The following is a 24,338-nucleotide window of genomic DNA, read 5'->3' as shown; positions in this document are numbered from 1 at the left end:
GGCGAAAACTTCCTGGAAAAGAAAGCACATGGTCTCATCACAGAGCAACCAGAGCCTCTCTGCGACAAAACAGCCCCTGCGCCGATCTCAGAAGCCTCCACTTCAACCTGAAAGGGAAGTGAGACATCAGGCTGGCACAAAACAGGCGCCGAAGTAAACCGACGCTTCAGCTCCCGGAAGGCCTCCACGGCCGCAGGAGCCCAATTAGCAACATCAGAACCTTTCTTGGTCATATCCGTCAGAGGTTTAACAACGCTAGAAAAGTTAGCAATAAAACGACGGTAGAAATTAGCAAAACCCAAAAACTTCTGAAGACTCTTAACAGACGTGGGTTGAGTCCAATCATGAATAGCTCGGACCTTGACTGGGTCCATCTCCACAGCAGAAGGGGAAAAAATAAAACCCAAAAAGGAAACCTTCTGCACTCCAAAGAGACACTTTGAGCCCTTCACAAACAAAGCATTATCGCGCAAAACCTGAAACACCATCCTGACCTGCTTTACATGAGAATCCCAATCATCAGAAAAAACTAAAATGTCATCCAGATAAACAATCACAAATTTATCTAGATAGTTCCGGAAGATGTCATGCATAAAGGACTGAAACACTGAAGGAGCATTAGAGAGCCCAAAAGGCATCACCAAGTACTCAAAATGACCTTCGGGCGTATTAAATGCAGTTTTCCATTCATCTCCCTGCTTAATGCGCACAAGGTTGTACGCACCACGAAGATCTATCTTGGTGAACCACTTGGCACCCTTAATCCGGGCAAACAAGTCCGAAAATAGTGGCAAAGGATATTGAAATTTAACCGTGATTTTATTCAGAAGCCGATAGTCTATACAAGGTCTCAAAGATCCGTCTTTCTTGGCCACAAAAAAGAATCCCGCACCAAGAGGGGAAGAGGATGGACGAATATGTCCTTTCTCCAAATACTCCTTTATATAAGAACGCATCGCGGCATGCTCAGGTACCGACAGATTAAATAATCGTCCCTTAGGAAACTTACTACCAGGAATCAAATCTATAGCGCAGTCACAGTCCCTATGAGGAGGAAGAGCACTGGACCTGGACTCACTGAATACATCCTGATAGTCCAACAAATACTCAGGAACTTCTGAAGGAGTGGAGGAAGCAATAGACACTGACGGGGAATCGCAATGAATACCCTGACAACCCCAACTTGACACAGACATAGCCCTCCAATCCAAAACTGGATTATGGGCCTGTAACCATGGCAGACCCAAAACGACCAAATCATGCATCTTATGCAGAACAAGAAAACGAATCACCTCCCGATGTTCAGGAGTCATGCACATGGTCACTTGTGTCCAATACTGCGGTTTATTCTCCGCCAATGGCATAGCATCAATCCCTCTAAGAGGAATAGGATTTTCTAAAGGCTCCAGGACAAAACCACAGCGCTTGGCAAACGACAAGTCCATAAGACTCAGGGCAGCACCTGAATCCACAAACGCCATAACAGGGTAGGAAGACAATGAGCAAATTAAAGTCACAGACAAAATAAATTTAGGCTGCAAGTTACCAATGGCGACAGGACTAACAAACTTTGTTAGGCGTTTAGAGCATGCTGATGTAACATGTGTAGAATCACCACAGTAAAAACACAACCCATTCTGACGTCTATGATTTTGCCGTTCAGTTCTAGTCTGAATTCTATCACATTGCATTAAGTCAGGTGTCTGTTCAGACAACACCGCCAGAGGATTAGCGGATTTGCGCTCCCGCAAACGCCGATCAATTTGAATGGCCAGCGTCATAGAATCATTCAGACTTGTAGGAATGGGGAAGCCCACCATCACATTCTTAATGGTTTCAGAAAGGCCATTTCTGAAATTTGCGGCCAGAGCACACTCATTCCACTGAGTAAGCACGGACCATTTCCGAAATTTTTGGCAATACACTTCAGCTTCATCCTGGCCCTGAGAGATAGCCAGCAAAGCCTTCTCTGCCTGAATTTCAAGATTGGGCTCCTCATAAAGCAATCCGAGCGCCAGAAAAAACGCATCAATATTTGCCAATGCCGGATCTCCTGGCGCCAATGAGAAAGCCCAATCCTGAGGGTCGCCCCGCAAGAAGGAGATAACAATTTTAACTTGCTGAGCTGAGTCTCCAGATGAACGAGGTCTCAAAGATAGAAACAATTTACAATTATTCCTAAAATTCCTAAATTTAAATCGATCTCCAGAGAACAGCTCAGGAATAGGTATCTTCGGCTCTGACATAGGACTGCTAATAACAAAATCCTGAATGCCCTGCACACGTGCAGCAAGCTGATCCACACTAGTAATCAGAGTCTGAACATTCATGTCTGCAGCAGAGCTTCAAGCCACTCAGAGGTAAAGGGGAGGAAGAAAAAAAAAAACCTCAGAACTTCTTTTCTTTTAATCCCACTTCTGCAATGCATTAACTATTCACTCGGCCTGGCATTCTGTTATGATCCCAATGGTAGAGGATCTCAGGGTTTTCAACAAAGTCTGCAAACATAAAAAACCAGCTCATAGGGAGGTGGTAACTGAGCTGACCGCATACCTGATCCTAGCCCACAACTAATAGCAGCTGGGGAACGTACCTACGTTGGTTCTAGACGTCTCGCGCCAGCCGGAGAACTAACTAACCCTTTCAGAGAAAATCAGACCTCACTTGCCTCAAGAGAAAGGTACCCCAAAGTAGATACAGGCCCCCAACAAATAATAACGGTGAGGTAAGAAGAAAGGACAAACGTAAGTATGAACTAGATTCAGCAAAGAGAGGCCCACTATATAATAGCAGAAATATAGAAAGCGGACTTATGCGGTCAGCGAAAAACCCTACAAAAATATCCACGCTGAATATCCAAGAACCCCCGCACCGACTAACGGTGTGGGGGGAGAATATCAGCCCCCTAAGAGCTTCCAGCAAAAACAGGAATCACATTATGAACAAGCTGGACAAAAAACTGAACAATACAAATGAACAAAAATAAGAAAGCAGGACTTAGCTTATCTTGCAAAAATCAGGACCAGTAGACAGGAGCAACCAGACAAGGACTGATTACATTGATGCCAGGCACTGGACTAAGAATCCAGGAAGTTTAAATAGGAACACCCAGGGTCTAACGAACCAGGTGACTAAAAACCTGGGGAAAGAATATCCAAGTGCCATACCGCTAGTGACCACAAGAGGGAGCCAAAAAGTATAGTTCACAACACCACACACAGCAATGGCACAGAGGCAGACTTGCCAATCTTTATCTCCCAGACTCCCACTATTAATTTTTTTTTTACAGGGAGAACTTACCCCCCCCAAAAAAAAGGCCCAGTATTACACAGTGTTTTTCGGTGGCACACAATGAGAGACAGATGCCACACACAGGACTGGCACAGAGGCAGAGTTGCCAATCTTTATCTCCCAGACTCCCACTATCAATTTTTTTTTTACAGGGAGAATTTACCCCCCCCCCAAAAAAAATGGCCCAGTATTACACAGTGGTTTTCGGTGGCACACAATGAGAGACAGATGCCACACACAGCAATGGCACAGAGGCAGACTTGCCAATCTTTATCTCCCACAAATTTTTTTTTTTTACAGAGAGAATATAGAAAAAAAAAATGGCCCAGTATTACACACTGGTTTTCGGTGGCACACAATGAGAGACAGATGCGACACACAGCAATGGCACAGAGGCAGACTTGCCAATCTTTATCTCCCTGCAGTAATCTCAGAAAAGTATGGCAGGCAGCTATAAAAAGGACTGCTGCACACAAAAGTGTGGACAAACACACAAGATAGCTGTGCAGAAAGGAAGGAACAACAGGATTTGTGCTTTGAAAAAAGCAGTTGGTTTGCACAGCGGCGTACACACACAGCAACGCAGCTATCAGGGTCAGGGAGCCTTCTAGGGCAGCCCAATGAGCTACAGCGCTGAGGAAAAAAAATGTAGCTTCCACTGTCCCTGCAAACAAAAGATGGTGTTGGACAGTGGAAATCGCTACAGCTCAAGCGGTTTGTGGCTTTATGTACCCTGCCTGACACTATCCCTGCTTCTGATGAAGCGGCACCTCTCCCTATGCTCAGATCAGCAGCAGTAAGATGGCGGTCAGCGGGAACGCCCCTTTATAGCCCCTGTGACGCGGCAGAAAGCAAGCCAATCACTGCAATGCCCTTCTCTAAGATGGTGGGGACTGAGATCTATGTCATCACGCTGCCCACACTCTGCGTCCACCTTCATTGGCTGAGAAATGGCGCTTTTAGCGTCATTGAAACGCGACTTTGGCGCGAAAGTCGCGTACCGCATGGCCGACCCCACACAGGGATCGGGTCGGGTTTCATGAGACGCCGACTTTGCCAAAAGTCGGCGACTTATGAAAATGAACGATCCGTTTCGCTCAACCCTATTCATAACTACTTAATGGACGGTCCTAGGGAGACGGATTTGGCACCATCATAGCCGGCCGGGCCTCGGCTACACGTAGAGACTAAACACATCTTTTCTACCTTGTTCCTACTAGAAAAGCCACCTCCCCTGACAAATATGATATAAATGATTAACATGAAATTATATCTCCAACATTTTTCACAGTTTGCTAAACTTTGCATTACACCAATATTTTTGTAACATGTCAGGTAGTTTTACAGCAAAAAGTTGTTGACAACGGCTTGGAGCCAAAATGTTCTGCATCGCTGCATATAGTTGATGTGAGATGTTTGGATGAAGCTTCTTAAATAATGGAAATACATGCACCTTACCTTTTTGACACTTCTTTTACTAGGAAGAAATCCTGATAGAAGTTGCACCTCTATTATAACCATATTGGTTACGGTTCTTTTGCCTGAATACCTAAAACAGAAGAATCCAAGCTCAAAACTAATAATAGGAGCGAGGACATACACTATGGATTTGACTGATTTGTTCCAAAGAGCTTGGAAGACAGTACATGCCCTATTGGCTACATTATACTCTGTATGTACGAAAAATGTATCCCTAGAATCTGTACTTTATAAGAGAATAACTCAGTATAAGGATAGGGTCACACGACTGCTTTTCTCTGATCCAATAAAATTGGTTTGATTATGCTAATCACACTGATCAGAGTTTGATCATAGTATTAACAAAGTGTGAGCATAGTGTCATCCAATTTTCCAGTATCTGGAGAATTGAAAAAAAAAATTCCCCATCTGCTCTCTTCAGTGTGTCAGTGATATCATCCAAGTGGAGTCAGATTTTTTTCCACTGACCTATAGAATTGGGTGAGTGTCATTTTTGATCAGAGGTAACTCATGCTTGCTGGACTTTTTTCTTGGACTTGCTTGGTCCGAATAAAAAAGTGAACATGTGCATGGCCCCTTTGAATAACATGTGGATGAGTGCTATCCGTCGAAACGACAGATAGTACCTGTCTGATTTCTGTAATCATGTGCACCAGCCATTAGAGCTGGCTATCTGTCAGTACCGGAGTGCGGTTACAGATGCCGCTCACTATGAGTAGTGATTGATGCCAGACCAGCTGCACCTCTGTGACTGAAAGCCTGAGGCTGTCGGGAAAAAGAAAGTAATATTTCATCCCGGTAAGAGGGCTTTCAGTTTGGCAGGCTCATGGCTTCAGAGCACTATTAACCTGCAGATTAACCCTATATCTGCAAATTAATAGCATTTTTCACATGATGGGTTCCCTTTAAAATTAACTTTATTAACTTTATATCATTTGAATAAATAGATAAAGGTTTATGGGGTTTAGATAGCTGACAGGTTCCCTTTAAGAGAATTTACTGTAGGTTTCAGATTTTAAAGAGAGCTTTCAGTCAGTTCATGCTTTGCAAACCATGGGCAACATGAATCAGAGCCTGGATGGATGATTGGCATTTCAAAGAAAGCACAGCTTTATGATCCGGTCAGGCACCATAGGGAGAAATGAGATTTGCCTGGTGCAGTCAGTGGCTGACTGGTCCCAGCACCGATCTACTTGATTGACAGGTTTCTCCATATGGACGTGAGACACTTGCCAGTCCACTGGAGTTGAGAGAAGGGCAGGGCAGTGCTGGGCTAGTCTCATCTCTGGCTATGATTCCAAATCTTTAAACTTTGCTTTCATTAAAATGCTGGATTGTTTCAGAAAGAAAAATCGCTAGCTGCAATCTGGCATCCAGAATTGGATTCTTATTGCCCCCACCACGGCCATTCTCCAACAGGTTCCTTCTCAGTAGTTTCTATCAACATGAAGACCCAGTCTCCTTTTGAATGAGCTCTTTCTTACCTGGCCTCCACTAATATTTCCAATCTTGTCTTTGCTTCATCGGTGCAAACCGATGGCTGAGTGCTGGCAGTGAGCGCAAAGAAGGCGTCAGACTTGATCAGAGTGGTATGATATTTCAAATGTGTCTGTATATAGAAGGACATTATAATTGTATGGATTAAGTATCCAAGAATGACAGGAAAGCAAAATATCTGACAAGTGTATCATGGTCTTTAAATATTGAGTTGAACACAGCAGTAATGAAAATCATATATGAAGACAGATTACCTCATTGCTAATATACAGTGAGGAAAAATACTTACCGTATTTCATGCAGTTAAATTAGCAAAATAATTATGTAAAAATCATACAATGTGATTTTCTGTTTTTTATTTTTAGATTTTTATCTCTCGCAGTTGAAGTGTACCTACGATATAAATTACAGACCTCTCCATTCTTTGTAGGTGGGAAAACGTGCAAAATCGTCAGTGTATCAAATACTTATTTTCCCCACTGTTTATGTTTTACCGCAGCGTTTCTGAGAAGACACAGTGCAAATGTCGGCAGGGAGTAGCAGACTAAGACTTGATTGACAGTTTTTTCCCTATGTGGATATAGTAAAATGATGTGGTCGTATTCAATAAATTTCACATGTACGGTATACTATGTTACACTATGTTTACGTGCAGTATTAGGTAAGCATGGTTTGGCACTAGTAATATTACATTGTAGAAACATAGGAAACATACCAGGCTTCTACAACAATTAACTAACATCATAACCACACATAAGGTGTTAAAGCCAGATTATTTGGATGTGCAGGACACACTACAAACACCACAGCACCACAAAAGGAAACACAGTGTACTAGTCCAAAATAGTAAAATATAAATTTTATTAAATATCCATAGAAATACAAGCGGTCAAACAATGACAGCAGAGGCTAAAATTGGCAACCACACCTAGACTGCTTAATAGAGAACAGAGTGGCACAGACATCCCAGTACTCATAATTACATTTAGCATCTTGCCCAAATAGTAATGTCAGTTAACATATATACAAAGTACGATAGAGCATCTGCCTGACATTCAACGAGTATACACAGCAAGATATATCAGCAGGACATATATACAATATAACATACCAGATAGTAGTAATTGATGAGAGCTGCACCATGCCGTCCCCACCCTCCCGACGCGCGTTTCAGATCAACCTTCCTCAAGGGGGGCATCAATATTACATTGTGTACCACTAGTGCTTGTATACTAGCAATATTACTAGGCCGAGCATTGATTTTTTAGGAAATTGTTTGGCGGTATTATTTCAGTACAGTAAACAGCTGCATTTTGACTGCAATTGTAATATTGTAATTTGCACATGACATGGTTTTCTTACTGCTCTCTGTCACAGTATCTGTTGCCGTATCTTAAGGGCTCCTCATGGCATTACATTATTTGGGCACTGTTTGGTAGTAAGATTAAAACTTTTCATTGTAGTATTATGTTCATAAGATGCGCTTGCAATATGTTTTATTTACTGCGATTTTCCAAAAACTTGGAAAAAATCGCCACGTTTTTTGCTACATTTTTGGAAAATCACAGCAAATTACACTGCTTTAGAGTATATCCACATTTCACCAGTCAAAAACAACAATTTTTTTCATTTTCTGGAGCATTCTGTTAACTTTTTCATTGTTTTTTTTTCTCTGTTTGGATTTTATCTGTTTTGCAGACTCTTTTTAGCACTTTTAGAGGTAATTTTCAGGTGTTTTTTTAAATTCATCAAAACTAAAGTATAAAACTTTAGTGTTTTTGAGGCAAAAATGCCTACAAAAAGCAGTTACGGCATTTATTTAGCCTTTCCCTTTACTTCTGTTGTAAAATATTTTTACTTAGTGGAAATCAGCAGAAGATTGTTTAGGTTTATTCTTTTAATCATTTGGTGTCCTTGAACGTCTGAAGTGTTTAAAAGACACTGAAAAGCCTGAATATTTGAACAGCATGTCACTTTTCCATAGAAATGAAAGATTATTTTGAGCATTTTGTAAGTGCTTTTTTTGATGTTTTTCGGAACAAACCAACTTAAAAAACATTGGATAAAATCTAGTGTGAACATGCATTTAGGAGCAGGTCCTTTTTGAAAAAACAGTACGAAAATCTCTATAGGGGCTTAGTCAGTTGGCTTTATAAATCGGAACGAGATTGGAACGCAGTACAAGGAGAGGCCGGTGGCTCTCCCAGTCCGAGAACTGCATAGAAATACATGAAGCTGTCATGCTCGGGAGAGCCGCCAGCCAGTTTATACACTGTATATTGATCTAGTTCTGATTTTTACGGCTGTCTGACTGCGTAGTACGTCTATGTTCACACGGAGTCTTTTTGCTGAATTTTTGGAGAAAAAGCTGAGTGGATACCCCACATTTTTGAGGCATTTTGAAATTTAGAGTAGGATTTAGAGAGTTTCAATTCCAAAAACTCCTCTTAAAAACTCTTTCTATTCATTTCTGTTGTAAATTCTCTTTGCTAGTTATGTTCATTCTTTTGAGCCTTTTCTTCCCTCTTCAGTTGAAAAACGCAACTTAGAAAAAGAAGAAAGTGCACGTTACTTCTTTCAAGTGGTCACTGATAGAATCTGCTCCAAAAAAACACTGCAGGAATGAAAAAAAACTCTTCTAAAATGCTTTAGGAAGCGTATTACACACCTCCAATAGCTTCCTAAAGAAGGAACAGTTCCTGAAGTGGTTTCCACTAGAATAACTGTTGTTTTGGAAAGCCTCAAATAAAATCGTAGGCTTCGAGTGTGTGCACAAAGAGATTTTTTTAGGAGGCTTTGAAGTAGACTGAGCGGAAACTGAGTGAAAATTCATTGAATCCATCTCCGGGAAAATATATCTGTGTACTGTGTTAGCTAATTGATAGAAAAACAATATTTATACCAACCACTCAGAGCCCGCAGTTTTTAATGTTTTTCAAATCATGCTTCTTAAATTCAAAACTCCTCAAAAACTTTGAGGGTTTGCTCAGTTTCTGCTCAAAAAAACAATGCAGAAGGACTCTGTATGCCCATAGCCTCATAGTGGCTCTTTATATACTGTAAAAAAAAAAAGCAAGGAATAAATGATGTACAAAAAGGACGAAAGAAAAGAATGTACAAATGATCTTGTAGCCTTGTTGGTGACCTTCCATGTTGGCTAACATTAATAGTCTTGGCATTCTGAACTTTTTCTCCTACTTTAGGCTATGTTCGCACGTTGCTTTTTTTTTGCTGCTTTTTAATGCAAATTTTCAGCTGCATTTTTCAGCACCAGCAAAGTCTAGGAGAGTTCAGAAATCTCATACACACACATTGGTTTTTTTTTCCAGACTAAATTGGAAAACTGCTGCGTTTTTGAAAACTGCTGCGTTTTTGAAAACTGCAGCACGTCACTTCCTTCTGCGTTTTTTCTGCATTTTTTCGACTTTTTTCAACCAAAGAAAGCAATGGGTAAGTGCAAAAATGCAGAAAAAAACGCAAGCATTAGGTTTTGCTGAGTTTTTGATACAAACCCTAAAGAAGTTGCATCATGTTTTTCTTGCGGGGCACTAAGCTTTGTCAGCATGTACAAGAGACAATAAAAACGCAGCTAAAAAAATGCAACACAATGCAAATTCGCAGCAAAAAACACAGCAAAAGTGCAGCAAAACGTGCCTTAGAAGGAGGTAAAGCCGTAACCATATGACATTTGCTAACTTTAAGGGTGCATTCAGACATCTGTGCAAGTTGGATCGATACTGGACAGCAATGCACGGACTGGCAGCAGGTCTCCCGAGATTGGGAGAGCCGCAGCCAATCTGTGCATTGCCATCCAATCTTGGACTGATTTGCTCAAATGTCGGAAAGTGCCCTTAGGGGACGTTATGCTCTCACTGGAGGAATTTCTACATTAGATATAGTATTAACAGAAATGCTCTGAATTAGTCACATTTTCCCTTTTCATTGCAAAGGGTGAAATCCACCACGTTGCATATAACCCAGGCCGACGGGAACGTACCCTAATCCAGTGGCCTTCCCTTACCTGTATAAATACACAGCCGCTCCCTGTAGCCGTCAGTGTGTACTCTCCGGGGATTTCTGGTAACATCTCTCTTTGGGTAAGCAGGCTGTTCTTTGTGTCCACATGGAACTGCCTATGAAAACCAGACAGCGACCTGACTGTCACCGCTACCTCCAAATCATCTTTGTAAGTTGCCTTTGTATATTTTGTCAATGCTTGAAGCGCCAATGCCATATCCTGTAAGACAGGAAACATGTTCAGGTCAACCTAGGACTAATAAAAGAGCTAGTATATATTACAAGATATTATATTATGAAAGCTGATAATTATTATTATTGTTTTCATATAGTAATAGTTCAACCTGAGGGGATCGGAAGCTGCCATATGGGTTCTGCCGTCTGATAATCCAGTTGACTATAAGAGAAGCCTCCTTGACGTCTCTTTCTGTAGTTGTTTGATAGGAGAGTAATGCAAGGAGAAGATAGGAGGAGGTCTCAACATCTCCATGATCACTTTCATCTGCTGCCCAATGCTTGGTCCCATCTGACAAAAATAATAATACATGTGAGAAAAAAACAAAAGAACACCAACGTATGGATCTATCTATCTATCTATCTATCTATCTATCTATCTATCTATCTATCTATCTATCTATCCATCCATCTAGCCATCTATCAGTCTATCCATCTATCTATTCATCTTTGTATCCATCCATCCTTCCATCTATCCATCTGTCTATCCATTCATCTATCTATCCATCTTTCCATTCATCTATCCATTCATCTATCCATCTATCTATCAATTCATCTATCTATTCATCTATCCATCTATCTATTCATCCATCCATCCATCTAGCCATCAAGCCATCCATCTAGCTATCAATCTATCAATTCATCAATCCATCCATCTATCCATTCATCTATGTATCCATCTACAGGTCCTTCTCAAAAAATTAGCATATAGTGTTAAATTTCATTATTTACCATAATGTAATGATTACAATTAAACTTTCATATATTATAGATTCATTATCCACCAACTGAAATTTGTCAGGTCTTTTATTGTTTTAATACTGATGATTTTGGCATACAACTCCTGATAACCCAAAAAACCTGTCTCAATAAATTAGCATATTTCAACCGTCCAATCAAATAAAAGTGTTTTTTAATAACAAACAAAAAAACCATCAAATAATAATGTTCAGTTATGCACTCAATACTTGGTCGGGAATCCTTTGGCAGAAATGACTGCTTCAATGCGGCGTGGCATGGAGGCAATCAGCCTGTGACACTGCTGAGATGTTATGGAGGCCCAGGATGCTTCAATAGCGGCCTTAAGCTCATCCAGAGTGTTGGGTCTTGCGTCTCTCAACTTTCTCTTCACAATATCCCACAGATTCTCTATGGGGTTCAGGTCAGGAGAGTTGGCAGGCCAATTGAGCACAGTAATACCATGGTCAGTAAACCATTTACCAGTGGTTTTGGCACTGTGAGCAGGTGCCAGGAAGCATGAAGTGCTCCAAAATCTCCTGATAGCTAGCTGCATTGACCCTGCCCTTGATGAAACACAGTGGACCAACACCAGCAGCTGACATGGCACCCCACACCATCACTGACTGTGGGTACTTGACACTGGACTTCAGGCATTTTGGCATTTCCTTCTCCCCAGTCTTCCTCCAGACTCTGGCACCTTGATTTCCGAATGACATGCAAAATTTGCTTTCATCAGAAAAAAGTACTTGGGACCACTTAGCAACAGTCCAGTGCTGCTTCTCTGTAGCCCAGGTCAGGCGCTTCTGCCGCTGTTTATGGTTCAAAAGTGGCTTTACCTGGGGAATGCGGCACCTGTAGCCCATTTCCTGCACACGCCTGTGCACGGTGGCTCTGGATGTTTCCACACCAGACTCAGTCCACTGCTTCCTCAGGTTCCCCAAGGTCTGGAATCGGTCCTTCTCCACAGTCTTCCTCAGGGTCCGGTCACCTCTTCTCGTTGTACAGCGTTTTCTGCCACATTCTTTCCTTCCAACAGACTTACCATTGAGGTGCCTTGATACAGCACTCTGGGAACAGCCTATTTGTTGAGAAATTTCTTTCTGGGTCTTACCCTCTTGCTTGAGGGTGTCAATGATGGCCTTCTTGACATCTGTCAGGTCGCTAGTCTTACCCATGATGGGGGTTTTGAGTAATGAACCAGGCAGGGAGTTTTTAAAAGCCTCAGGTATCTTTTGCATGTGTTTAGAGTTAATTAGTTGATTCAGAAGATTAGGGTAATAGGTCGTTTAGAGAACCTTTTCTTGATATGCTAATTTATTGAGACAGGTTTTTTGGGTTATCAGGAGTTGTAGGCCAAAATCATCAGTATTAAAACAATAAATGACCTGACAAATTTCAGTTGGTGGATAATGAATCTATAATATATGAAAGTTTAATTGTAATCATTACATTATGGTAAATAATGAAATTTAACACTATATGCTAATTTTTTGAGAAGGACCTGTATCTATCCATCCATCTATCCATCTATCCATTTGTTTATCTATTATCTATCTATCTATTCTTCTATCCATCTATCTATTCGTCCATCTGTCCATTTATCCACCTATCTATCTATCTATCTATCTATCTATCTATCTATCTATCTATCTATCCATCTATTCGTCTATCCGTCTATCTATTCATCTTTATGTCCATCCTTCCTTCCATCTATCCATCTCTGTCTATCCATTCATCTATCTATCCATCTATCCATTTAACTATCCATCTTTCCATTCATCTATCAATCAATCTATCTATCTATCTATCTATCTATCTATTCATCTATCTATTTGTCATCTATCTACCTATTCATCTATCCACCTATCCATCCATCCATCTATATTAGATTACACGTTGTGTTTTTCGGCTTTCTTCACATGTCCAGCTGTATTAAAAAAAAGGGATCATTTACAAATGGAGCTAAATTGAATGCACTCTTTGGATTTGCATGTGTTTTTGTTCCATTTGCAAAATAAAGGAGTCTGTCTTTTGTTCTGGACATGTGCTGCGCTTAACAACCTGATCCATCAGCAAATGACATAAATGATGACGTCCTGTTACCATCAGTATACTATAGCCTTCAATATTTTTTAAAAATTATCCTGTTATTATCCATTTTTTATTTGGCCAGACAAAAAAGTTATCCAGATTACATTTTTTGGTCCAGCTAAAAAAACAGATAGCACCTTAAGAAAAGACATTTTAGGACATTTTTGTCCCCATTGAAATAAATAGACCATGAACAGGATTATTTTATTTCCATTTTTCAGATCCTAAAATGGAGATGGCTACAGACATGTCTGCACGGCCTTATAAAGCTGGAGATGTATGGCGCCAGACGCTAAAAACCCCCTTACACCTTCAGTCATCTACGCTAGAGACTGTATGTAACAGCTCTCATGTTAAACACATAATTACCGGTACATGTAATGTACATTTTTTTTACACAGTGCTGAGCTTGTGGACAATAGTTTGCTGAAACCAGAAAACCCTTCTATGGGCGGACACACGTCTACCTTTCCATATAGCAGCTTTCTCCAGGATTTCCAACATTTGGTTTCTTAGATCGCTGTCCCTTGACAATGTAAATGCATAGGCGAGAAGAGCCTGAGTGTAGGTCGCCCTCACATCATCGACTGCGTTCTTCAGGCACTTCAGTGCGTTCTCAACAACTGGACCCTGTAAGTGTGATATGTCATTAGGGCAAACTAAGTGTCACCTATAATGGTTCCCAGGTCAGAAATTGATTTTTCCTTTCCCATTTCATCCTTTAAAGGGATTCTGAGCACAGTATGATGTAGGGGCCGAGACCCTGATTCCAGTGATGTGTCACTTACTGGACTGTTTGGTGCAGTTTTCTGCTTTCCCTGGTGTAGATCTAGCAGAGCACGGACTGCTGAGCTGTTTATAACTCCGCCAACACAACTAATTTGCAGATCTGCCAATCAGTGGTTGGAGGGGGCAGGATTAGCTGGACTGACTGGCACATGGCACCTAGTCTGGCTACACTGATAATATCCTGCTGATAAAACACTGATTGTATGGAAGCTACAACAAGCTGCTAAGCAAGTGACAAATCCCTGAAATCAGACTCTCTGACCCTACTTTATGTTGCTCTCAGATTAAATAGTAAAAACCTGTTGACAGACTCATTTAATTATTTGATATTTAGTTTGATGGAAAAAGTAAATTTTTTAGGGTAAAACAAAGCGGAAAAACAGTGAACAAAAAACGAAAAAATAAACTTTGTAAAGTTATATAAATCAAAGCCCATTACTTATGATTCAGGGAACAATAACGAATCCCAGTAAATAGAACGTCCAGAAAAGGAAACAGCGACTTACATTATATACTTGGCCATGTTCCATCAGAGCTATTGCTATGTATGCTGTAAGAGTTACATTGTCATCAGATTCTCTCTATAAAAAAAAAGCAAAGACATCAAATGTCAAACATAAATTCATCATCCATGTCTTCATGACCGTGGGGTTTTTCGTTTTTCCGTGTTCGTTTTTCACTCCCCTCCTTCCCAGAGCCATAACTTTTTTATTTTTCCGACAATTTGGCCATGTGAGGGCTTATTTTTTGCGGGACGAGTTGTACTTTTGAACGACATCATTGGTTTTACCATGTCATGTACTAGAAAACAGGAAAAAAATTCAGAGTGCGGTGAAATTGCAAAAAAAGTGCAATCCCACACTTGCTTTTTGCTTGGATTTTTTGCTAGGTTCACTAAATGCTAAAACGGACCTGCCATTATGATTCTTCAGGTCATTACCAGTTCATAGACACCTAACATGACTAGGTTATTTTTTACCTAAGTGGTGAAAAAAATTCCAAACTTTGCTAAAAAAAAAAAAAAAATGCGCCATTTTCCGATGCTCGTAGCGTCTCCATTTTTCATGATCTGGGGTCGGTTGAGGGCTTATTTTTTGCGTGCCGAGCTGGCATTTTTAATGATTCCAATTCGGTGCAGATACGTTCTTTTGATCGCCCGTTATTGCATTTTAATGCAATGTCGCGGCGACCAAAAAACGTAATTCTGGCGTTTCGATTATTTTTCTCGTTACGCCGTTTAGCGATCAGGTTAATGCTTTTTTTTATTGATAGATCAGGTGATTGTGAATGCGGCGATACCAAATATGTGTAGGTTTGATTTTTTTTATTGATTTATTTTGATTGGGGCGAAAGGGGGGTGATTTAAACTTTTATATTTTTTTTATTTTTTTCACATTTTTTTTTTACTTTTTTTTTAACTTTTGCCATGCTTCAATAGCCTCCATGGGAGGCTAGAAGCAGGCACAGCACGATCGCCTCTGCTACATAGCAGCGATCTGCTGTTCGCTGCTATGTAGCAGAAAATCAGGTGTGCTGTGAGCGCCGACCACAGGGTGGTGCTCACAGCTACCGGCGATTAGTTCTCAAGGACCTCTATGGTTACAAAGGAGAAGCATCACCGACCCCCGATCATGTGACGGGGGTCGGCGATGCCGTCATTTCCGGCCGCCCGGCCGGATGCGGTAGTTAAATGCCGCTGTCTGCGTTTGACAGCGGCATTTAACTAGTTAATAGCAGCGGGTGAATCGCGATTTCACCCGCCGCTATTGTGGGCACATGTCAGCTATTCAAAACAGCTGACATGTCCCGGCTTTGATGCAGGCTCACCGCGGAGCCCTGCATCAAAGCAGGGGAGCTGACATAGAACGTACTATCCCGTCCGATGTCAGTAAGGGGTTAAAAGGAACCTGTCACCCCCAAAATGGCTGGTGAGGTAAGCTCACCGGCATCAGGGGCTTATCTACAGCATTCTGTAATGCTGTAGATAAGCCCCCGATGTTACCTGAAAGAGGAGAAAAAGACGTTAGATTATACTCACCCAGGGGCGGTCCGGTCGGATGGGTGTCTCCAATCCGCTCCGGCGCCTCCCATCTTCAAACGATGACGTCCTCTTCGGGTCTTTACGCCGCGGCTCCGGCGCAAGCCTACTTTGTCTGCCCTGTTGAGGGCAGAGCAAAGTACTGCAGTGCGCAGGCGCCAGGCCTCTCTGACCTTTCCGGCGCCTGCGCACTGCAGTACTTTGCTCTGCCCTCAACAGGGCAGAAAAACTACACCTGCTCCGGAGCCGCAGCGACTTCAGCATTCATATAGATTAACGGATGTGCTTGATTTATGTCCAAGCAGCTGGATATTTTTTACACTAAAGTTCTATAGTGTATAATTGAAAAATGTAAAGAAAAACTAATGTAATATTGTACATTAACTTCATGAACTATTATAGACCTTAGTGAAAGAGAAGTCATATTTTTTCTTATATCTCCAAAGGTCTATATTTGGAATACTTTATTAAATAAATAATCTGCAAAATTATCCTGCATCGATTTGAAGCTGTTGCAATAATAAAATTCTTACTACCTGCACCCTCCACTAGGGGGAGCTTCTGCTCTTACTGTAGACACAGCGCAGTGATTGGTGACTACAAGTGGTGACTGCAGACGGCCAGAGTTGTATTATTAATTCTACCACTGCGCAGGGTCTATGGAGCTCTGTCTTATGAAAGCGAAGCTCAGTCTAAGATATTTTTCTCCAATTAAAGCAATTACGAAATTTATGTTGAGCACGCAATTGACCCATTTGGTGGGCCGCAATAACCTGTGATTATGTACGAGTATAGGCAGCTACTGTATATACTCATATGTACTGAGTGCATTTAAATATGTGGTATCCATCAGTGGCGTAGTATGTGTGGCCCGCACCTGGGGCAAGAATATTGCAGCCATTAACCTGTGGACCTTCAGCTCTCCCTGGGTCTCCTCTGTCACTCCAGTATTGAACTATCTTACTTTCCGAGCACGTGTTGTATTTTTTAAAAATTTCTGAGCAATTATAGTTTGCCTTTTTGAGCCTCTACTTTATTTTTGGCTTGAAACGCGACATAAAATTTAAAAATAAAGTTAATTTTTTATGTTTTTTTTACTTTTTTAAAACTTTTTTTATGTAACCCTTTCATTTCCCTAGCCTTATCTCTAAACTTATCACTAACCCTATCCTGAGACTTAACCCATTATCTACCAAAGTCCTTTTTTTGGGACGCCTAATCTTTAGCTTCTAGCAGCTATGATTTTATAATTTTTATAATTAGGTCCAATTTTGTTGTGTTGTGTTTGTAAAATGAATGTTTTCAAAATAGGAAATCATGTCATTGTCATTTTTAATTGAATGTTGGGACGCCCTTTTCTGAAAAATCCGTACTTGTAAAAATTTTGCAAATTATGTTTCTGATTCATTAGGACCCAAATCATTAAAAATCTGTCATAAAAAAAATAAATAAGTAAAAAAAATTGCTAATTTGGCAAGTAATGGGTTAAGACTAGCCTCACCAGTATCATAAGACCTATTCCACCTTAGCCCTCCGTCCTAATCTTAGCCCTAGTTCTAACCCTAGCTAGGATTACAAAAGATTGGGGCGTAAACCGTAAAAACAGTGTAAAGACGAAAGATCGTACTGAACCATTTATGGTGCCCTTGATTCAGTAATGTGAAGGAACAGATGATTGGCCTCGGGGAGACCAAAACATCCAACACCGCGGAGACACCATCACGTGTTTCTCAACGCAGTGATCCAGAACACTGCCCACATCCCTTATGGGAAATATGCAAATGCATGTAGGATAGCTGCGGAGACACCATCACGTGTTTCTCAACGCAAGCAGTGAATAGCCAGACCTTTCCCCGGGAAGGAACAACCACGGGAAGGGCAGCATCCAATAAAGGAAAACATCCAATACAGGAAAACCACCTATGCCAAGCATGGTATCCATCCACAGACAGCTGTTTCGGGGTGTTTGTCCCTCATCAGTGTGGAGTAGGAATCTGGCTATTGGGAGCAGTGCCTAGTAAAAGGCTGTGAAGGAACAGATGATTGGCCTCGGGGAGACCAAAACATCCAACACCGCGGAGACACCATCACGTGTTTCTCAACGCAGTGATCCAGAACACTGCCCCCATCCCTTATGGGAAATATGCAAATGCATGTAGGATAGCTGCGGAGACACCATCACGTGTTTCTCAACACAAGCAGTGAATAGCCAGACCTTTCCCCGGGAAGGAACAACCACGGGAAGGGCAGCATCCAATAAAGGAAAACATCCAATACAGGAAAACCACCTATGCCAAGCATGGTATCCATCCACAGACAGCTGTTTCGGGGTGTTTGTCCCTCATCAGTGTGGAGTAGGAATCTGGCTATTAGGAGCAGTGCCTAGTAAAAGGCTGTGAAGGAACAGATGATTGGCCTCGGGGAGACCAAAACATCCAACACCGCGGAGACACCATCACGTGTTTCTCAACGCAGTGATCCAGAACACTGCCCCCATCCCTTATGGGAAATATGCAAATGCATGTAGGATAGCTGCGGAGACACCATCACGTGTTTCTCAACGCAAGCAGTGAATAGCCAGACCTTTCCCCGGGAAGGAACAACCACGGGAAGGGCAGCATCCAATAAAGGAAAACATCCAATACAGGAAAACCACCTATGCCAAGCATGGTATCCATCCACAGACAGCTGTTTCGGGGTGTTTGTCCCTCATCAGTGTGGAGTAGGAATCTGGCTATTAGGAGCAGTGCCTAGTAAAAGGCTGTGAAGGAACAGATGATTGGCCTCGGGGAGACCAAAACATCCAACACCGCGGAGACACCATCACGTGTTTCTCAACACAGTGATCCAGAACACTGCCCCCATCCCTTATGGGAAATATGCAAATGCATGTAGGATAGCTGCGGAGACACCATCACGTGTTTCTCAACCGAAACAGCTGTCTGTGGATGGATACCATGCTTGGCATAGGTGGTTTTCCTGTATTGGATGTTTTCCTTTATTGGATGCTGCCCTTCCCGGGGAAAGGTCTGGCTATTCACTACTTGCGTTGAGAAACACATGATGGTGTCTCCGCAGCTATCCTACATGCATTTGCATATTTCCCATAAGGGATGGGGGCAGTGTTCTGGATCACTGCGTTGAGAAACACGTGATGGTGTCTCCGCGGTGTTGGATGATTTGGTCTCCCCGAGGCCAATCATCTGTTCCTTCACAGCCTTTTACTAGGCACTGCTCCTAATAGCCAGATTCCTACTCCACACTGATGAGGGACAAACACCCCAAAACAGCTGTCTGTGGATGGATACCATGCTTGGCATAGGTGGTTTTCCTGTATTGGATGTTTTCCTTTATTGGATGCTGCCCTTCCCGTGGTTGTTCCTTCCCGGGGAAAGGTCTGGCTATTCACTGCTTGCGTTGAGAAACACGTGATGGTGTCTCCGCAGCTATCCTACATGCCTTTGCATATTTCCCATAAGGGATGGGGGCAGTGTTCTGGATCACTGCGTTGAGAAACACGTGATGGTGTCTCCGCGGTGTTGGATGTTTTGGTCTCCCCGAGGCCAATCATCTGTTCCTTCACAGCCTTTTACTAGGCACTGCTCCTAATAGCCAGATTCCTACTCCACACTGATGAGGGACAAACACCCCGAAACAGCTGTCTGTGGATGGATATTCACTGCTTGCGTTGAGAAACACGTGATGGTGTCTCCGCAGCTATCCTACATGCATTTGCATATTTCCCATAAGGGATGGGGGCAGTGTTCTGGATCACTGCGTTGAGAAACACATGATGGTGTCTCCGCGGTGTTGGATGTTTTGGTCTCCCCGAGGCCAATCATCTGTTCCTTCACAGCCTTTTACTAGGCACTGCTCCTAATAGCCAGATTCCTACTCCACACTGATGAGGGACAAACACCCCGAAACAGCTGTCTGTGGATGGATACCATGCTTGGCATAGGTGGTTTTCCTGTATTGGATGTTTTCCTTTATTGGATGCTGCCCTTCCCGTGGTTGTTCCTTCCCGGGGAAAGGTCTGGCTATTCACTGCTTGCGTTGAGAAACACGTGATGGTGTCTCCGCAGCTATCCTACATGCACTTGATTCAGTAATGTCTTCATTTTTTAGCTGCCCTTCCTCTGGCATCACAGTTGTGGCCTGTGCAGAGCGCAGCAGCCGAGATGAGCATGTCATCAGCTGCTGCACTCTGCATAGGCAGCGAATGACATGTAAAAACTCACTTTATTATGCTGGAAGCTTTGTCATCTCGGAGGTCACTGCTTATGGAGTGAGACCATGGTGAGATAACAGCCGCTGACATCTTATTTATCTTCCAGATGCCTCTCATTACCCCTTGGACCAATTGACAGAGTGTGTTTGTGGATACCTAAGCTACTGCACTGTCCTGAACACGGGGAAAGAGACATCGCTAATCAGAAGAAATATGCTACATTTTTAATTGGAGGTATTTGCTAATATTAATATTGTTATACATACTACATATCGGGACAGGATCTTGGAGATGGAAATACCCCTTTAACTTTTATTTGTGCTTTTATATAAATAATCATGTATAATTTTCCGATACCTTTATCTTTTGTGTTGCGTGCCAATATAAACACATATTAACAACTGATTTACATAATATTGAGCCTATTGAGAATAAAAAAGTAAATAATGTCCAGGGCTGGATATTTCATTTAACACTCCCCCCTGCGCAACTCTAGTATCCATATGGTAATTTTTTTCTTGAGATCTAATGACAAATTGTGTCACTGATAAAATCTGAAAAACATTGCTATTTGCCTTAATATTTTGGGACACATGAATCTTGTGAGCTATAGGGTATTAATAGGTTCTAAATGATTGCATCTAATCAGGCAGAACATACTTTTTGCTAAAATCCAAATAATAAACATATCAATTTATATATCTCAATTGTGTAAAAGTAATGTGGACCAAACTTTAAAGATAAAAGTATGTCGGTCTCCAATTATAGGTGACATTATAGAACCATCATTCTTCTCCCTGGAGGAGAGCTAATTTGCATAACCTTTTCTCAAAGAGCATTACATACAGTAGCTTACAAATCTCCTTACAGAGGTTTGTGGTCTCCACAATAAGTTAAAGTGCCCCCAAAAGTACCCCAACAGCAAAAATAGATACCGTTAAGTAGTTGTTAAAGATTTTTCCAACTTCTTCGAAGCATCCACTAGGCAACTGCAAACTACTGAGCCACTTTACAGCATCCTGAATATGCTTTTCCTGGATGTAGATAAGGTCTTGAGCATGACCGAAGGACTTCAACGTGAAGGCCGTGAGCCTAAAATAAGAGACTGTCTTACACATCTAGCAATTGATTGTTATATCATAATATTTGATTTTTTTTCCAACAGTGACAATCTTTCCTATGGGCTGATACCTCAGCTCAGCCCAATTTGCAACCTCTTAAAGGGGTTGTTCATGTTTTGAAAAAATATGCAGTACCTACTTGTGAAATTCCAACCGCGCTCCAGCGTCAACACTCTGGTGCTACCAGACAAACTCTATTTGTATGTGGGAATGATCACATGTAATACAGGCATGAACCAACTGCAGTCAGTCAATAGCCTCACTAGTAATGCTGCATGTGTAAGGGGTTACCAGGACTGATGTGCGCCCCAACCCCTTTAATTCTTTAATTACTGTATATGTTACTGTGTATTTTTGGAATACACAGTACCATGCAACATTGGAGAAGCATAAGGCCCAGCCAAACAGCATCCTTGACTAGGACCCCATTGGAAGGCGCAACAGCAACACTGCTAGTGGTGCAGTATTAGTGGGACTGCAGTAGCTAGAAGATGGCTAAGCAGTACGGGCAGGTCGCTCATCATGTGTCAGCATATTGCATGGGCCAACGCCCTCAGTGTCGGTGCGAAATGGCTGAGGGAGTCCCCAGATAGAGTAAGGCTGAGCAGAGAGGATGCTGAGAGACCAAAATGTACGGTCCGTCCTGGAAGCGAGCTTAGCGACGGAGAGAGAAGGACAGGGACAGAAAAGAAGTTGCATGTTGTGAAACCTGATGTTGATGCTGGAAACAATGTGATATGCTGCGTACAGAGCCAAATAAAGCTGTTGTTGTTAATGTTGAGTTGGACTGTGTCTCTCTTTGTGCGGTGCCGTCTACAAAGCATCACTGGCCGTCCAGGGTGGACCCTGATGGCAAGGACACCCAGAATGCAGGTATGCCGAAGGAAAGGCACTATTGTACTGTGGGGAGAGGCCAGGGCGTGATAAAGGGATTACTCTCGGCTATGACTACCGCCCTGGCCTTCTCCAACACATTTACAGCAAAGCCCAGTGATTGGCCGCAGCGGTTAGGTTTACATAAATCATGCTTTTACTGAAGCAAACAAAACAGTGACTAATGAGAACCATTAGATGATCTATAGTATGTTGATTTTGGGGGATTTAAGGGGTGAGCTTAGCTTTTTTATTTTTATTATTACCAACTGTTGGAAAAAATTAATCATGGACAAAACCGTTAAATTGCAAAAGGTGGATTTTGCCAGTTTTTTCCAACATCAGAATGTTTAACAATCACATTGCAAATGGCTGGTTTCTCATGATGAACCCCCCCTATTTACTATAAACCCATCAAGCCACAGGCAGTCACATTTTATTCAGAAATGTCTTTCTCCGAGAGTCCTAACTCTTGGCTTCAGTACGTACCACGTGCTACTGTTCGAACCATGGTATACGCTGTAAGAGCCGTCACCTTTCTTAAACAACAGTTGTCTAAGATAACCTGCATAGCAAAATACATTACAAATTAGGACTTATTCACATCTCTGCATATCATCAGCACAACAGAAAAAACCCTAAAACAAGCCACAACCTGAAAATGGTCAGATGTGATCGCAATTATGCATAATATGCCAACCCCAACGATGTCACCCGGATCATTAGTAATGTCCATTCCTTGATGCTACTGACTGACATCGATAAAGTTCTGCTTTGGCTCTAAAGTGTTGGTCTACTTGCTTTCCAATAACTAATTTGTCATGAGGAGAATGATTGTGTAACAAATTGTTAGGCTGTTGCTAATTTGTGTTGCTAGGGACAGACCGTGGACAGAATCAGTTTTCTTCCCCCTCTGGCAGCTAACAATATATGATGGATTGATGAAGTATATGTCCACCATAGAGATGCATTACAAAGAAAAATATATAACAAGGTACAGTTAGGTCCATATATATTTGGACAGAGACAACATTTTTCTAATTTTGGTTATAGACATTACCACAATGAATTTTACATTTACAATTCAGATGCAGTTGAAGTTCAGACTTTCAGCTTTCATTTGAGTGTATCCACATTAAAATTGGATGAAGGGTTTAGGAGTTTCAGCTCCTTAACATGTGTCACCCTGTTTTTAAAGGGAGCAAAAGTAATTGGACAGATTCAATAATTTTAAATAAAATGTTCATTTCTAGTACTTGGTTGAAAACCTTTTGTTGGCAATGACTGCCTGAAGTCTTGAACTCATGGACATCACTAGACGCTGTGTTTCCTCCTTTTTGATGCTCTGCCAGGCCTTCACTGCGGGGGTTTTCAGTTGCTGTTTGTTTGTGGGCCTTTCTGTCTGAAGTTTAGTCTTTAACAAGTGAAATGCTGCTCAATTGGGTTGAGATCAGGTGACTGACTTGGCCATTCAAGAATATTCCACTTCTTTGCTTTAATAAACTCCTGGGTTGCTTTGGCTTTATGTTTTGGGTCATTGTTTATCTGTAGTATGAAACGATCAGTTTGGCTGCATTTGGCTGGATCTGAGCACACAGTATGACTCTGAAGACCTCAGAATTCATTCGGCTGCTTCTGTCCTGTGTCACATCATCAATAAACACTAGTGACCCAGTGCCACTGGCAGCCATGCGTGCCCAAGCCATCACACTGCCTCCGCTGTGTTTTACAGATGATGTGGTATGCTTTGGATCATGAGCTGTACCACACCTTCGCCATACTTTTCTCTTTCCATCATTCTGGTAGAGGTATATCTTGGTTTCATCTGTCCAAAGAATGTTCTTCCAGAACTGTGCTGGCTTTTTTAGATGTTTTTCAGCCTTTTTATTCTTGATGCTTATGAGTGGCTTGCACCTTGCAGTGAACCCTCTATATT

The 24,338-nt window shown here is 41.8% G+C and overlaps 1 protein-coding gene across 1 annotated transcript in view; it reads right to left on the bottom strand.

Annotated features, from left to right (window-relative positions):
• Nucleotides 1-24,338, bottom strand: part of LOC143769711 (alpha-2-macroglobulin-like protein 1) — a 135,897-nt gene that overhangs the window by 27,969 nt on the left and 83,590 nt on the right. The window contains exons 25-32 of the mRNA XM_077258497.1: nucleotides 22,892-22,967; nucleotides 21,344-21,500; nucleotides 14,646-14,720; nucleotides 13,818-13,980; nucleotides 10,629-10,810; nucleotides 10,289-10,504; nucleotides 6,255-6,379; nucleotides 4,750-4,840 (exon numbers count right to left, since the gene is read on the bottom strand). Coding sequence (XP_077114612.1) covers nucleotides 4,750-4,840; nucleotides 6,255-6,379; nucleotides 10,289-10,504; nucleotides 10,629-10,810; nucleotides 13,818-13,980; nucleotides 14,646-14,720; nucleotides 21,344-21,500; nucleotides 22,892-22,967 — 1,085 coding nt within the window. The remainder of the gene's footprint in view (nucleotides 1-4,749; nucleotides 4,841-6,254; nucleotides 6,380-10,288; nucleotides 10,505-10,628; nucleotides 10,811-13,817; nucleotides 13,981-14,645; nucleotides 14,721-21,343; nucleotides 21,501-22,891; nucleotides 22,968-24,338) is intronic.

The sequence above is a fragment of the Ranitomeya variabilis genome, chromosome 4 (genome assembly GCF_051348905.1).
Source record: "Ranitomeya variabilis isolate aRanVar5 chromosome 4, aRanVar5.hap1, whole genome shotgun sequence".
Taxonomy (NCBI): Eukaryota; Metazoa; Chordata; class Amphibia; order Anura; family Dendrobatidae; genus Ranitomeya; species Ranitomeya variabilis.
Note: the sequence above shows the minus strand (reverse complement) of the source record. Positions and strands in the feature narration are given on the sequence as shown.